The sequence below is a fragment of the Pipistrellus hanaki genome (genome assembly GCF_964339955.1).
Source record: "Pipistrellus hanaki genome assembly, chromosome: 13".
Classification (NCBI taxonomy): Eukaryota; Metazoa; Chordata; class Mammalia; order Chiroptera; family Vespertilionidae; genus Pipistrellus; species Pipistrellus hanaki.
The window spans coordinates 27,370,071-27,383,084 of record NC_140515.1 but is presented as its reverse complement, the minus strand read 5'-3'; the positions used below and the strand labels follow the sequence as shown (position 1 = coordinate 27,383,084).

Genomic DNA, 13,014 nt, shown 5'->3' with positions numbered 1-13,014 from the left:
CCCCTGATAATATGCAATACAAATAAAGGCCCCTTTGTGCCCTCTGAAAGCAACTACTGAAGCGGAGCCCTCTGGTGCCCAGTTCATAGTTATGTTTTAAAATAAAAATAATTTTTGTAGTTCATTTCTCTTTGCTCTAAAAAGGCCTTTTTCTTAGTCTGGTAGAAAGAATTTTACAAAAGAGCAACGGGGCCTTTCTCTTTGATCCCAGATGGGCCACTGAGCCTTTGCTGTGAGAAGCAGTGGAGAGAAAGAGAGTGGGGTTGAGGTCTAGGAAGGCCACTGCCCCACCCCAAGTCCCTACAATGGGGTGTGGTGATGGTGATGACACTGTTGATGGAACTAATAACATAGCCCCAGATGCTCTACTATTTGAGAACTGCCTCTAAACATTCCTTGGTCTTAGTTTCCTCATCTGTAAAATGAGTGAGAAAAGCCTGTCTTGCAGGGTGGCAGGAAGACTGACACCTGCACACTGCAAAAGGCTGAATGGGCCAATGATTATTACTAAGGCACGTTTAGGTGGTCTGGGGTGTGAACCTTGAATCCCCGTTTTACAGAGGTAGGAGCAGAGGCTGGGAGAGGAACGCCACAAAGCAAGTTGGTATCAAACAGGGGCTTCAGAAACCCAGTCCCCAGTGCCACCTCAGTGCCCCTCCCCTGGGCTCAGAGGACTAAGAGGTGGCTGGGTGGAAACATACACACACTTTGGAGCCAGCTCTCCATTTACCCACTGAGACTCAGGCAGGCCTCAGTTTCTCATCTGTAAGTGGGTATAAATATAGGAACCACCTTGTAGGGATGTGGTGAGGACTAGATGACATCATGGAGGTCATGTATGCGCCTGGCACATGGTGGGTTCTTCTAGAACGTGAGCTGTGGGACTCACCTTAGCAGCAAATGTCCTGGAGTAGCTGACCTCCTCAGACTCCTCCAGAGGTGGTGAGGTCTGCATGCAAAGTTCTGGGTGAGCTTAGTGGGCAGGCCTGGTGAAGAGGGTTTGCTCTCCGCAGTGCCAACAGGTGAAGGCAGGTGTCTCAGCCACCAGATAGGAGCCTCCAGCTTCTCCCACCTGCCACACAGCCTACACCTCTAGCTGTGGACAGGGCCTCCCAGGCAGCCTTGATTAAAGGGTGGAAAGCTCTAGACTCAACCTTTCTCCAGCACTAGACAACATCAGACCCTGGTATGCAGGGCCAGGGGTGGGGCACCCATGGGAGCCCACCAACCTGACCTTTCCTATCTAATGTTGTCTGAGCTGGCCAACCTCAGAATGAAGAGCACACATCCAAACAGAAAGGAGGTTGGCAGATTCCACTGGGAGTTGGGATATTTCTACCAAGACCCCTGGACACACTTGGGGTAACTCAGAGCTCACCCTTTGCATGGGTCACTCTCTGTCAAGCTGGGCATGGGGCTGTCCATGCTGTGGCTTCACCCCCACCCCCTTCAGAAGGAAAAGGAGAAAGTAGTAGTATGTCTCCTGGAGCAAGGAACCAAGGAACACATTAACCAAACTATTCCTATGTCCCATTCTCCTCTCTCTCTCTCTCTCTCTCTCTCTCTCTCTCTCTCTCTCTCTCTCTCTCTCTCTCTCATTTTCTTTTGCCTCCTCTCAGCCCACAAAAGGCACCAATCAAATTACTCATGGGAACCTGAGAACTCTCTTCTGCTTCCTGCAAGCCAACCCTGGTCCCTTTTACCCTCAAGGCTGTCCTTTAATCTGTAAGATGCCTAGGGCCAAAATAATTCCCACAGAGACTCTCTCCAAGCCCCCAGAGAATCAAGACAGACCTGCAGCCAACGCGCTGGCAGGTTTGTTCTTGTCTCTGAGGCATCCACAGTATCCTGTGTGGAGGGACGGAGTCGGCTTGGCCCTTCCTCCATCTGTGACATGAATGTCCGTGGCCCTGTGGCATCTTTGTGATGACCGATGTGTGTTGTCTGTTCTCTGTTGTCTGTTAAAATTCTTTGTCGTGTAGGTAAAATGCAGGATGGCACTGTGGACACCAGCCAGAGCAAAGGTAACCCTTTTGTATTAACTGGGTCCTGTGGTCCCTGTGGCCCCTCCCCAGCGGTTCTGAGGGCTACGCCAGAAGCAGATGCAACTGCAACTATGGGTGCCTGGCGTCTTTGGGGGGTATAGCTGATTCACGTGGCACCAGGCCAACCTGGTGAGGATGGGACACCTGCAAGCCAGCTTCTCCCCAGTCTTTGAGCCCTGCTGCCCGTTTAGCTAAAACTTGAAGCTGGTTCTTTGAGATCCTTAGGGGATAAGGAATAGGACTTTGGGCCACTAGTTAGTCCTGATCTGAATGAGGAGAGGGCTTGGCGCCCATGGATGGGGACACTCTCTTTTACCTTTAAGTCTCTTTTTTTGTCCCTGCTGTCTAATGATTACTTAATATCCCAATGACATGGCCCAAGGACCACTGGGTAAAGCCCAGGCCTGTGTCTTGTTCGAATGTGGGAAAAGCCAGCAGGTCATTGGGAGAAGGCCCAGAGGAGCCTCCAGCCCACTCCTGCTGGGAGTCCAGGGTGAAGCCTTGTCACTCCCTGCTGTGTCCTGGATTCCAGGCCCCAGGCAGGCTGTGGCCCTGGTTGCAGTGTCTCTGGCTGGAACCACCCCCATCTCAGGGCTTCTGTGCCGGCCATGCAGGGGCCCAGGCAGGGAAGTGGGTATCTCACCACACACCCCCAGGCAGGCAGGGTGAGGGCCAGCATCCCCACCCTGCAAGCTGACCTGTGTGTGTGCATGTCTGTGTGTCTGTGCGTGTCTGTGTGTACACATGTGTGCTCTGCCACCTGCAGCCAAACAGCAGGATGGGGCCGCCGCCATGGAGATGCAGCCCCTCAAGAGTGCTGAGGGTGGTGATGCTGACGACAAGAAGAAGGCCAACATGCACAAGAAGGAGAAGTCGGTGCTCCAGGGCAAGCTCACCAAGCTGGCTGTGCAGATCGGCAAGGCGGGTGAGTGTGCAGGGTGTGAGAGGGGACACACAGTAGGACCCCAGGCAGGGCCCTGCCCCAAGCTGGGCCTCAGTTGCCTCATCTGTAAAGTGGTGGATTGCATGAGATGGTCCCTGAGACACACCCTTCTCCAGCAGAGTCCTTACACAGTAGGTGCTCAGTTAGCACTTAGAGAGAAGAGTGAAGCTGAAAGCCTGAGTTGTGGGGCACACTGCCTGTATTCTTGTCCAGCTAAGGTTGTGAGAACTTAGACAAGTAACTTCCCTAGCTCTGAACTCCTGCCTCCTGGTCTTTGAGACTGGGATGCCCAGTGGTCCCTGCTTCACTGGTTGCTATGAGGATTGAAGGAGATTATGCACAGAGTGTTTAGCACTTGGTGGGTGTAGTGTCTAGAGAGAGGGAAGGTCCTGCCGGGCCTGGAGTTTGCAGGCGTTACCCTGAGGACAGTGGTGGCCCTGGAAGAGATTTGATCAGGGGATGGCAGGAATGCATTTTGGACTCTATAATGAGCACCCCAGCTGCAAGGTACAGGAAAGATTCAAGAGGTTGGGAGCAGTGCCAGGATCCCCAGCACAACAAGCTGGGCTTCCCAGCTGAGTTGGTAGCTGCAGGTGAAGGTTGGTGACAAGGAAGCCGAGCCCAGCTGCAAGGTGAGCCCTGCCCATCTGACATGGCCTTGGACTCCCCTTCTGGGTGAGGACGTGGAAAACACCAAGGCCTCCCCACCTGGCTGCTTGCTCCTCCGTGGCTGTCTCCCTGCTCTAATTATAGGCACGGCAGTGTGGAGAAGGGAGGCAAATTACAGGCTTGGCTGTCTATATTTAAATCCGGGGTCCTGGTGACAGCTCCCGGCTGCTGGGAGCTTGGCTTCCCGCCCCTGGCGACTGTCAGAGAGGGATAGAGCCGGCTCTGAGGCTCCGCAGCTGGAGGGGTGGGGAACAATGGGCACAGAGATTTCCTCCATCCCCACCATGGAGAAGACTCCCAGGAAACATGGCACTGCGGGGCTGGGAGAACAACATTGTGGCTTTCAAAGTCCTTGCTCATCTCCCTCCCCTCCTTGGCCCTGCCAAGGATGGAGTTCAGAGTCTAGTACTTCTGAGTTTGCATCTCACCTCTGCTTCTCTCTTGGGTTGGATCCCATGAAAGCAGGCTTGGGATTTGGGGAGGGGGTGCACACAGGTGAGACCTATAAAAAGTAAAGGACAAGATAGGGCCAAGGAAGAAACCAGAAAACAGCTGAGGTTTCGGGGGTTGGGGGGGTGGAGGCAGGAATCCCAGTCTCTACCTGCTCCATGGGCACAGAAACTGCCAAAAGGGTTCACGGGGGGGGAGGGGGGGGCGCCCAGAAGACAGCCACCTGCATTTGCTAATTCTACAGTGCCTCCCTGGCCTGGGGCCTGGGGCAAATCATATCCCCTCTGTTTTCTCATCCAAAAAAGGGCACCCAACTATTTCCTCTGTGGGGAACTCTCTTCACCCAGGTCCTCACCTGACTGTTCCTTCTCATCATTCACCTGTCTGTCATCACCTCCTCCAGAAAGTCTTCTCTGGCCACCCTAGCTTAAGTAGCCTCTCCCTACCTGCCCATGTCATTTTTTATTTTTTTAGCTATATTGAGATATAATTTATAGGTAAAAAATAACACACATTTAATGTGTACAGCTTAATGAGTTTGAACTTATGCAAACACCTGTGAGACCATCACCACAATCAAGATACTAAATATATCCACCATCTCCAAACATTTCCTTGTGACCTTTTATAGTTTGGGAGGGTTTGGGGGGGTAGTGATTTTTTGTAAAACAACTTAACAGATCTATCCTCTTAACCAGTTCTGAAGTGTACAACACCACACTGTCACTACGGGCACCGTGTCGTACAGTAGAGCTCTAGAACATACTCCTCTTGCCTAACTGAAACTTTATACCCACTGAAAAACAACCCCTGCTTCCCCTCTCCCCTCTGCCCCGGGCAGCCACCCTTCTAGTCTCTGCTGCGGAGGAGTTTGCCTGTTTCAGATTCCTCATACAAGGCATTTTCTGTCTGCCTTACTTCGCTCAGCAGCATATCCTCCAGGTCCATCCATGTTGTCACAAACAGCAGGATTTCCTTCTTTTCAATATTCCATTGTATGCATGCACCACATTTCCTTGATCTTCATCCGTCAATGGGCATTTAGGTTGTTTCCTATCTTCGGCCCCTGCCAGGATCTAGCATGTCCTCTGGAGTCTTCTTCACAGCATTATCTGTCTCTGAATTGTCTTGTTTGTGTTTGTGACCCATCTGCCTTCACCTCTAGACTGTCAGCTTCCCAAGGGCAGGGACTCTGTCCGCTTTATTGCCATGTCCCTAGTGCCTGAATGAACGTGTCAATAAATGGCACCGACTGCACATCATTATTGTGTGAGAGCACCATCCAAGCAGTTCTTATTTATTCGCATGGTCACTCAGCACACATTTCTTGAGCACCTACTATGTGTCGGGCACTGTCCTAGGCACTTTACATGCAGTGATCGCATTTGATCCTTACAAAACCATGTGAAATAAATATGCATCCCCATTGTATAGAGGAGCAACTGAGGCTCTGTGAGGGTAAAGGACTTGCCCCAAGCCACAAAGCAAATAAGTGGCAGAGCTGGGATATAAGCTAGGGTTGGCCTGACCCCAGAGCCCTTTTGGCCAAGGGTTCGGTCCACCTCTCACTCCCCAGGGCCCCCCGACCCTCAGGACCGCCCCTGAGCAGGTCCCTCCCACCCCGTGTTGCAGGCCTGGTGATGTCGGCCATCACGGTGATCATCCTGGTGCTCTACTTCACCGTGGACACCTTCGTGGTCAACAAGAAGCCATGGCTGCCCGAGTGCACGCCCGTCTATGTGCAGTACTTCGTCAAGTTCTTCATCATTGGTGTGACGGTGCTGGTGGTGGCTGTGCCCGAGGGGCTCCCTCTAGCCGTCACCATCTCGCTGGCCTACTCTGTAAAGGTGAGCTGTGGAGAGCAGGACCAGCCAGCTGGGGGGGGAGGGGGGGTGCCCAGGGGCCATTGCAGGGGTTGAGAGAAGAGCTAAGAATAAGGGAATGGAGACATGGGAAGCTCACAGAAAAGATGTAAATGGGAACCCAAACTCACCTACCTTCAGGGGCCTGTGGCAAACTGGAGAGCCACACCCTAGCTAAAGGGACAACCGTTATTCAGCCCAGCCAGTGTCACCTTGTGGGGACACGGGCCCAGTGTTGCCAGATCTTTACTTTTTTTTTCCCCCCTCAAGAGAAGCCAGAAATCTGAACTTAATATAAACTCTCCTTATTTTTAAACATTGACAATCAATGCAACTTTAAACAAAAAATAAAATGCAGACATCACCGTGCAGGCCCAAATCCATTGCACCCCACCAGGTGGTGGCAGAAGTCCAGCCGTCCCAGGCACAGGCCCCACCATAGCCTTGGTGCATACGTGACTACTAACCTCAGAGGTCATTTCCTAAATAAGACTAAAACAAAAAGGACGTCTAACTTTAGGAAAGCCCCCTCCTCTCAGGATTTGGGCTGAAAATACAAGGTTTTAAAAGCAGTTCAATGAGGGCAGGTGGGCCCTTTCGTGTTGACCGCTGGAGAGCCTTCCTAAATGCTGCCCTGAGGGCACAGCCCCACCACCCCTGCACCCAGGCCCATGGCCATCTTCACAGCCTGAGCCCGGAACGGAGCGGGCTAGTATCCCCGTGGGCACTGCACCCCCAGCCCTCTGCAGGGCACCTCCAGCCTGGCTCACCCCCAGGTCTCACACCCTGCGCTCATCCTCTCTCCTTGGCCTGTGGTTTTCACACTGCGGGCGGAGGGCTGCACTCCCCTTTCCCAGAGCCCCGATGCCAGGATGACCCGCAGGGGTGGAGGCCTGAGCGTGTTGATAAGTAAGGCATTCGCTCTGAGACATTGGCAGAGCCGCCGGAGGGCACAGAGAGCGTCAGTTTCCAAGCTGGAATTTGGGCTGGGCTCACCGATGTAATTTCATACAGAAAAGAGATCTCTAGGCAGGTGCCAGAAAGTGGCAACGCTGTGTAAAGGATACGGCCCTTATCACCTCCCTGTTTTAGGGCTCTCAAAGAAACTCCATCCCACAAACCAGAGCCCAAACAGGTCACAACCCGATGCTCCAGGGCCAGGGTCCTGGAGACGCAGGTGCTCACACAGTCATGAGTCAGGACCCTCACACTCCCAGCTGAGCTCGGGTGGAAGGGGTGGGGCCTCCTTGGAAGTCCTACAGAGTTGCTTTGGGGGAATTAGGTACAGACAGTTTTAGGCCTCCGCACCTTCTGCAGTTTGTATCTCTGGCACCTGGGGCCTTTAGCCGTATTAGATAATGTTACTTATACAGTCGCTTGATAGACTTGGGACAGCACCCCAACCAACCCCTCTCTGAGCAAAAGCACACTCTCCCCTCTCTGAGCCTGGACTTGGCCCCCGGAAGCCACCATCCAAAGAAAAGAGATGATCACTTAGATCAGCGCCATCGAAGAGAGATCTAGTGTAAGCCACAGGTGTGATTTTAAATTTCCCAGTAGCCATGTTAAAAAAAAAAAAAAATTAAAGAAACAGGCAAAATTAATTTTAATAATATAATTCACTTAACTCCATATGGCCAAATTATTATCAAGCCAACATGTAATCAATATAATGAATTATTACTTGAGTTATAGTTTAGACTTTTTTCACAATAAGTGTTCAAAACTATATGTGTATTTTAGACTTACAGCACATTTCAGACCAGCCACCTTTCCAGGGCTCAATAGCCACATGTGGCTACTGTATTGGATAGCACAGGCCTCGGCATTTTTAAGCCCAGCAGACAAACCTCAGCGAGAACAGATGGGCACAAGCCCGCTCGAGAGCCAGCATCCTGAAGATGGAATGATCCAGACTGGCAGGTTAAACAGAGCTAGGCTCAAATCCCAGCTCTAACCCTCGCTAGGTGTGTGCATCTGGTCACGTCACTTTGCCGTGTCTTCAGTTGCCAAGAATCCTCCCAGGTTTCACGGATTCTTATATCATCAGGCAAGAAAATAAATGCAGAAGAACTTTGCAAACTATAAAGTATATTGCAAAGTCAAACTGCTGTAGGTCATCCATTCAACATACTTTTATTGTTTCAGTTACAAGTTATAATAAGAGAAACTGCAGTAGTTATATTATCCCAACAACATTCATCCTGGCCTGTGGTTTCCACACTGTGGGCGGAGGGCCCCGATGCCAGGATGGCCCTGGAAGGGTGGCAGCCTAAGCATGTTGATAAGTAAGGTATTCGCTCTGAGACACTGGCATTAAAGGTATCTGATTGCACTCTCTTTTGAATCCTTCTGTTATAAAGAGTTACAATGAGGAGAAAGAATAAAAAAAATCAAATTCCTAGTTCCAGGCAAGAACTACAGCTGATTCAGCAACTTTTACTTCAGCAACATTTCGTGTCCCTCCTTGCCTTTTGGTCACTATGATGGAGGGACTGCATGAAGCAGGATGGTTCTAGAGAATTACTTTCTTTGCATTACTTGCTTAAGAACCTGGAAGAAGCTAGGAGTGTGAACCTGGGAAGAGAGAAAGAGAGGTGAATACATTAGAAACTTAATAATAAGCCCTAACCGGTTTGGCTCAGTGGATAGAGCGTCGGCCTGCTAACTCAAGGTTTCCATGTTCAATTCCGGTCAAGGTATGTATCTTGGTGGTGGGCACATACCCAGTAGGGGGTGTGCAGGAGGCAGCTCATTGATATTTCTAACTCTATCCTTCTGCCTTCCTCTCTGTAAAAAAATCAATAAAATATATATTTTTTAAATAATAATAATATGTATAATAGGATTCCATTTTTGTTATGAATTGAATTTTTTTAAAAAAAAGGATGTTGATGTGTGGGGTGTATCAGTTATGTGTGGTAACATTATGGCTGAAATGTTTTCTTTTTTATGAGTCTATAATTTTTAAAATTTTGTGATTTTTATCATGCAGTGTGTATTTCTTATGGAAAAATAAAATCTATAGATTTTTTAAAAAGACAATAAAAATCTCCTATAGTTCTACCACCCAAAGATAATGATACTAATATTTTATATTGTTCCAGATATTGTCCTATGTCTGTAAATACACATATCCCCCAAATGTATTTACTTTTAGCGAAACCAAAGCGACAGTGAAAATCAGGAACCAGTGAAAGATGGTACATTTGAGAACATTCATAATGAATAAAAAATAGTTATATCAGGGTGTCAGAGAAAAATACTTGAAGTAATCAGAGAGGGCCCAATCTTAATTTATCCTTATCCTTATTTTTTCATAAAGAATGTAGATTACTTCTGTAATTGAAATTAATAGAATCAATTAATCAACTTTTTAATTTTTTTTAATCCTTACCCAAGGACATGCTTTTATTGATTTTAGAGAGCTAGGAAGAGAGGGAAGGGAGGGAGGGGGAAAGGGAGAGAGGAAGGAAGGGAGGGAAAGAAACATACATCAAGGTGAGAGTAAAACATCAATCAGCTGCCTTGCCAAGGTGAGAGTAAAACATCAATCCCCTCCTGTGGGGATCGAACCCACAACCTGGATACATGCCCTGACTGGGAATCAAACCCGTGACCTTTTAGTGTATAAGAGGACACTCCAATTGAGCCAGACTGGCCAGGGCAATCAATCCTTTTGAATGGCTCAGCCAATAAAAGGGAGGAAAAGGGGGGCACACACAAAGGAGCCCAGGTGTCAGAGGCCTTAGAAACCATGATCCTTTGCATGTGTAAAAGCAAAGGGACAGACTGTGGCAGCCCTTCCTCTTTTACCTTGTGTTCACCCAGTGGCCCCGGCACCCCAGCATCCCATCTCTCTCTTCTCACTGTCACCCTCTCACATGCCCCTCCCCCAGAAAATGATGAAGGACAACAACCTGGTACGCCACCTGGATGCCTGTGAGACCATGGGCAATGCCACAGCCATCTGCTCAGACAAGACGGGCACGCTGACCACCAATCGCATGACGGTAGTGCAGGCTTACCTTGGTGATGCCCACTATAAGGAGATCCCGGACCCGAGCTCCATCAATGCCAAGACCATGGAGCTGCTGGTCCATGCCATTGCCATCAACAGCGCCTACACCACCAAGATTCTGGTAAGTGGTATAGTCTCCACTACAGAGAGCCATCTCCATGGGGGATGCAGAAGTACTGGGCAGGTTCAGCAACATCTTTCATATTTCTAAATCCTGCTGATGTATTTTTATGTGGTCAGATAGTAAGTGACTTGATTCTCTTTGACTTTTATGTTTGTATGAACAAAAATACAGGGTGGGGCAAAGGTAAGTTTGCAATTATGTGTACATAAAATACATAGTTTATTCTTGTATTATTTATTAATTATTGTATTATTTTCATACAAACAACTGTAAACCTACTTTTGACCCACCCTGTGTGTGTGTGTGTGTGTGTATTTTTATGACAAAGTGTTTTTTTTTATTTTTAGTGCCTTTATTGAGGTGACATTGGTTAATAAAATTATATAGGTTTCAAGTGTATAATTCTATAATATATCATCGGTATATTGTGTGTTCACCACCCAAAGTCAGATCTCCTTGCATCATCATTTATTCCCCTTTACTGTCTTTTTAAAATCTTGTCATTGCCCACCCTCTAAAATAGGGGTGTCGAACTCAATCAGAGAAGGGGCCAAAATCTAAAATCCAGCCTAAATCACGGGCCGAATGGTTTACTGAACAGTCATAAACTGACAATGTCATAAACTGACAGCGGAGTGCAGTGATGACAGCGCGGTGCGGGCCACATTGCAAGGCCTGGCGGGCTGGATTTGGCCCGCGGGCCTTGTGTTTGACACATGTGCTCTAAAAGAATCATTTTAAAAAACATTTTTTAATTAGTCAGCTTTTGCTACATAATAAACTACTCTAAGACTTCCTGGCTCAAATCAAAACTATATTTATCTCACAATTCTGTGAGTCAGCAATTGGAACCGGGCTTAGCTGGGTGATTCTTCTGGTCTCGGTGGGGCTAATCTTGGCAGGACTGGAGGCTGATGGGAATGGTCTCTGCTGGATGGCTCATCTCTGCTCTTTGTGATCGGCCCCACTTCCTCCAGGCTTGTCTGTTGTTAAATAATATAAATCCAACTGAGTAAAATTTAAATATGTTACTGGTTTATGGAATGGTACATGAACTGGACAGTACTCAATATAGCAAATAGAAAGGAGCTCTGAGGAGCTGTACAAAATGGAAGGCTTTTATAGGTAAAGGGGGAAAGGAGTGGATTGTTTCAGGCATAGGTAACCTACTTTTGGGATCAGAAGGGTGAATTCCCTCACTAGTGCTCACCAGGAAATTCCAGATTGTTAAGATTAAATTCCTGGGAGAGGCTGAAACTGCCATTAGGTTAGGCATTAAGTATTGGTTTGATGATGTGGATTTAGCAAAAAGGACTCCATTTGGGGCCTCTTGCCTCTTTTCTAGCAATTCCCCCTTTTGACCAAACTCTCAGCTTAACTGAGAGATGTGATAAAACTTTAGGGCATTCACCACTCTCACCTACCACTTTTCTAGCAATTCCCCCTTTTGACCAGACTCTCAGCTTAACTGAGAGGTGTGATAAAACTTTAGGGTGTTCACCACTCTCAGCTACCACTTTGTATTTCTCACAGTTTTTACTGACCTTCTGTGTGATTCAAAGGTCATGGATGAATTTCTGTGATATTCACAGGCCATAACTTTAGGTTCATAATTTTGAAGTCAGTCACCTCTCCTCTTTCCTTTTCTGGTGATCCAGTCTTAAGAAGATCATCTGCTTGGTTAGTGGCTGCATGGACTTAAAGCCTTTGAGAGACTGCAACATGCCACGGAGACTACTGTGACTATGATAAACAGGGTAATTCCCAGTATCTAGAGTATACTTTGTAGCCATGGTCCCCAAGATCTAAAACAATTAAAATCAAATAAGTCAAAGGAATTCCCCACTGAAGGTATCACCCTTTTTAAGCCAAGTAGCTGCTCAGTGGTCTTATGTAATTGAGTTTCAACTTCCTCAGAAGTGTTAACCCAGGTGCAATAGGTGGTGTTGGGCACTATTATCAGGAACATTTTTAGCCAGAAAGTCTAGGGTTTTTCTTGGGTAGCTATCATCTTAGCAGTGGATTCTGCAATATCCTCAAGAGTTTAGGAGAGGTTTCTAATCATAACCTCATTTACATTTACTCCTAACCAGGGATGGAGATCCCTCCCAAAGGAAGGACCCCTTCTGGTAGGTCCTTTCTAACTCAACAATGCAAGTTCAGTGGAGCTGACCAATGAGGTGTCCCACTTTGTTTTGTAAACAGTTAGGGGCTTAATTAGATAACCTAAGAAGTGTTACCCAGTTGTGTGCCAGCCATCGAAGCATTCATAGGCCCAAGGAAAATGATGACTGCCACAGACAGAGAAAAATCCTGTCAGAGCACAAACTATTTCCACTTCCTAATGGATTCATTTCGCAGGGATTGTTACACTTGCCTGTTCAAGCCAGGGGTCACTTAGGTTTTCAGGGCGTTCTGGAAGTAAATCTCCTAGCAGGAAACAAAGAATTGTTTCAAATTCCAGAGGTTATCCCTCTTAGCAATGTCCAGGGAGATATGGATTATGGCGTTATCTTTCCAGGCCAATGCCAGAGTAATGGAATGAAAGAGAAGAGAGGGTTTCATGCTTAAAGTATGAAGTCTTGACCCATCATCTTCAGAGAAAACAGTCTACATGGATGTCAGCTAATTCTCTTCCTAATCAATTTGATGTGGAGTCTCCAGCATTTGTGCAGGACCAGATGTCAGGTGGAGCCTTCATTAGCTGCAAGATGTGTTTACAAGGCTCGAGTCTCTGAGGTCGGCCTGCCACCTGGATAGTGAGGAGGATCTGGGATAGTCCTTTCCCAGAAGATTTAAGGGCAGTATTTATTCTTAGTGATTCCAAATAAGAAGGTGGGAGAAAATTGGAAACATTAGTTTGAATACAGGTAGCCAAATTTTTTTTAGAAAACTAGCAG

At 47.8% G+C, this 13,014-nt stretch overlaps 1 protein-coding gene across 15 annotated transcripts in view; it reads left to right on the top strand.

The window, feature by feature from the left end:
• ATP2B2 (ATPase plasma membrane Ca2+ transporting 2) overlaps nt 1–13,014 on the top strand; it is a 464,830-nt gene that overhangs the window by 400,228 nt on the left and 51,588 nt on the right. For 13 of the 15 annotated variants that reach the window (XM_084901914.1, XM_084901911.1, XM_084901915.1 and 10 more), the window contains 4 exons: nt 1,983–2,024; nt 2,812–2,970; nt 5,740–5,954; nt 9,869–10,111. In XM_084901914.1, coding sequence (XP_084758040.1) covers nt 1,983–2,024; nt 2,812–2,970; nt 5,740–5,954; nt 9,869–10,111 — 659 coding nt within the window. The remainder of the gene's footprint in view (nt 1–1,982; nt 2,025–2,811; nt 2,971–5,739; nt 5,955–9,868; nt 10,112–13,014) is intronic. The other 2 variants (XM_084901906.1, XM_084901907.1) reach the window with 1 other exon arrangement.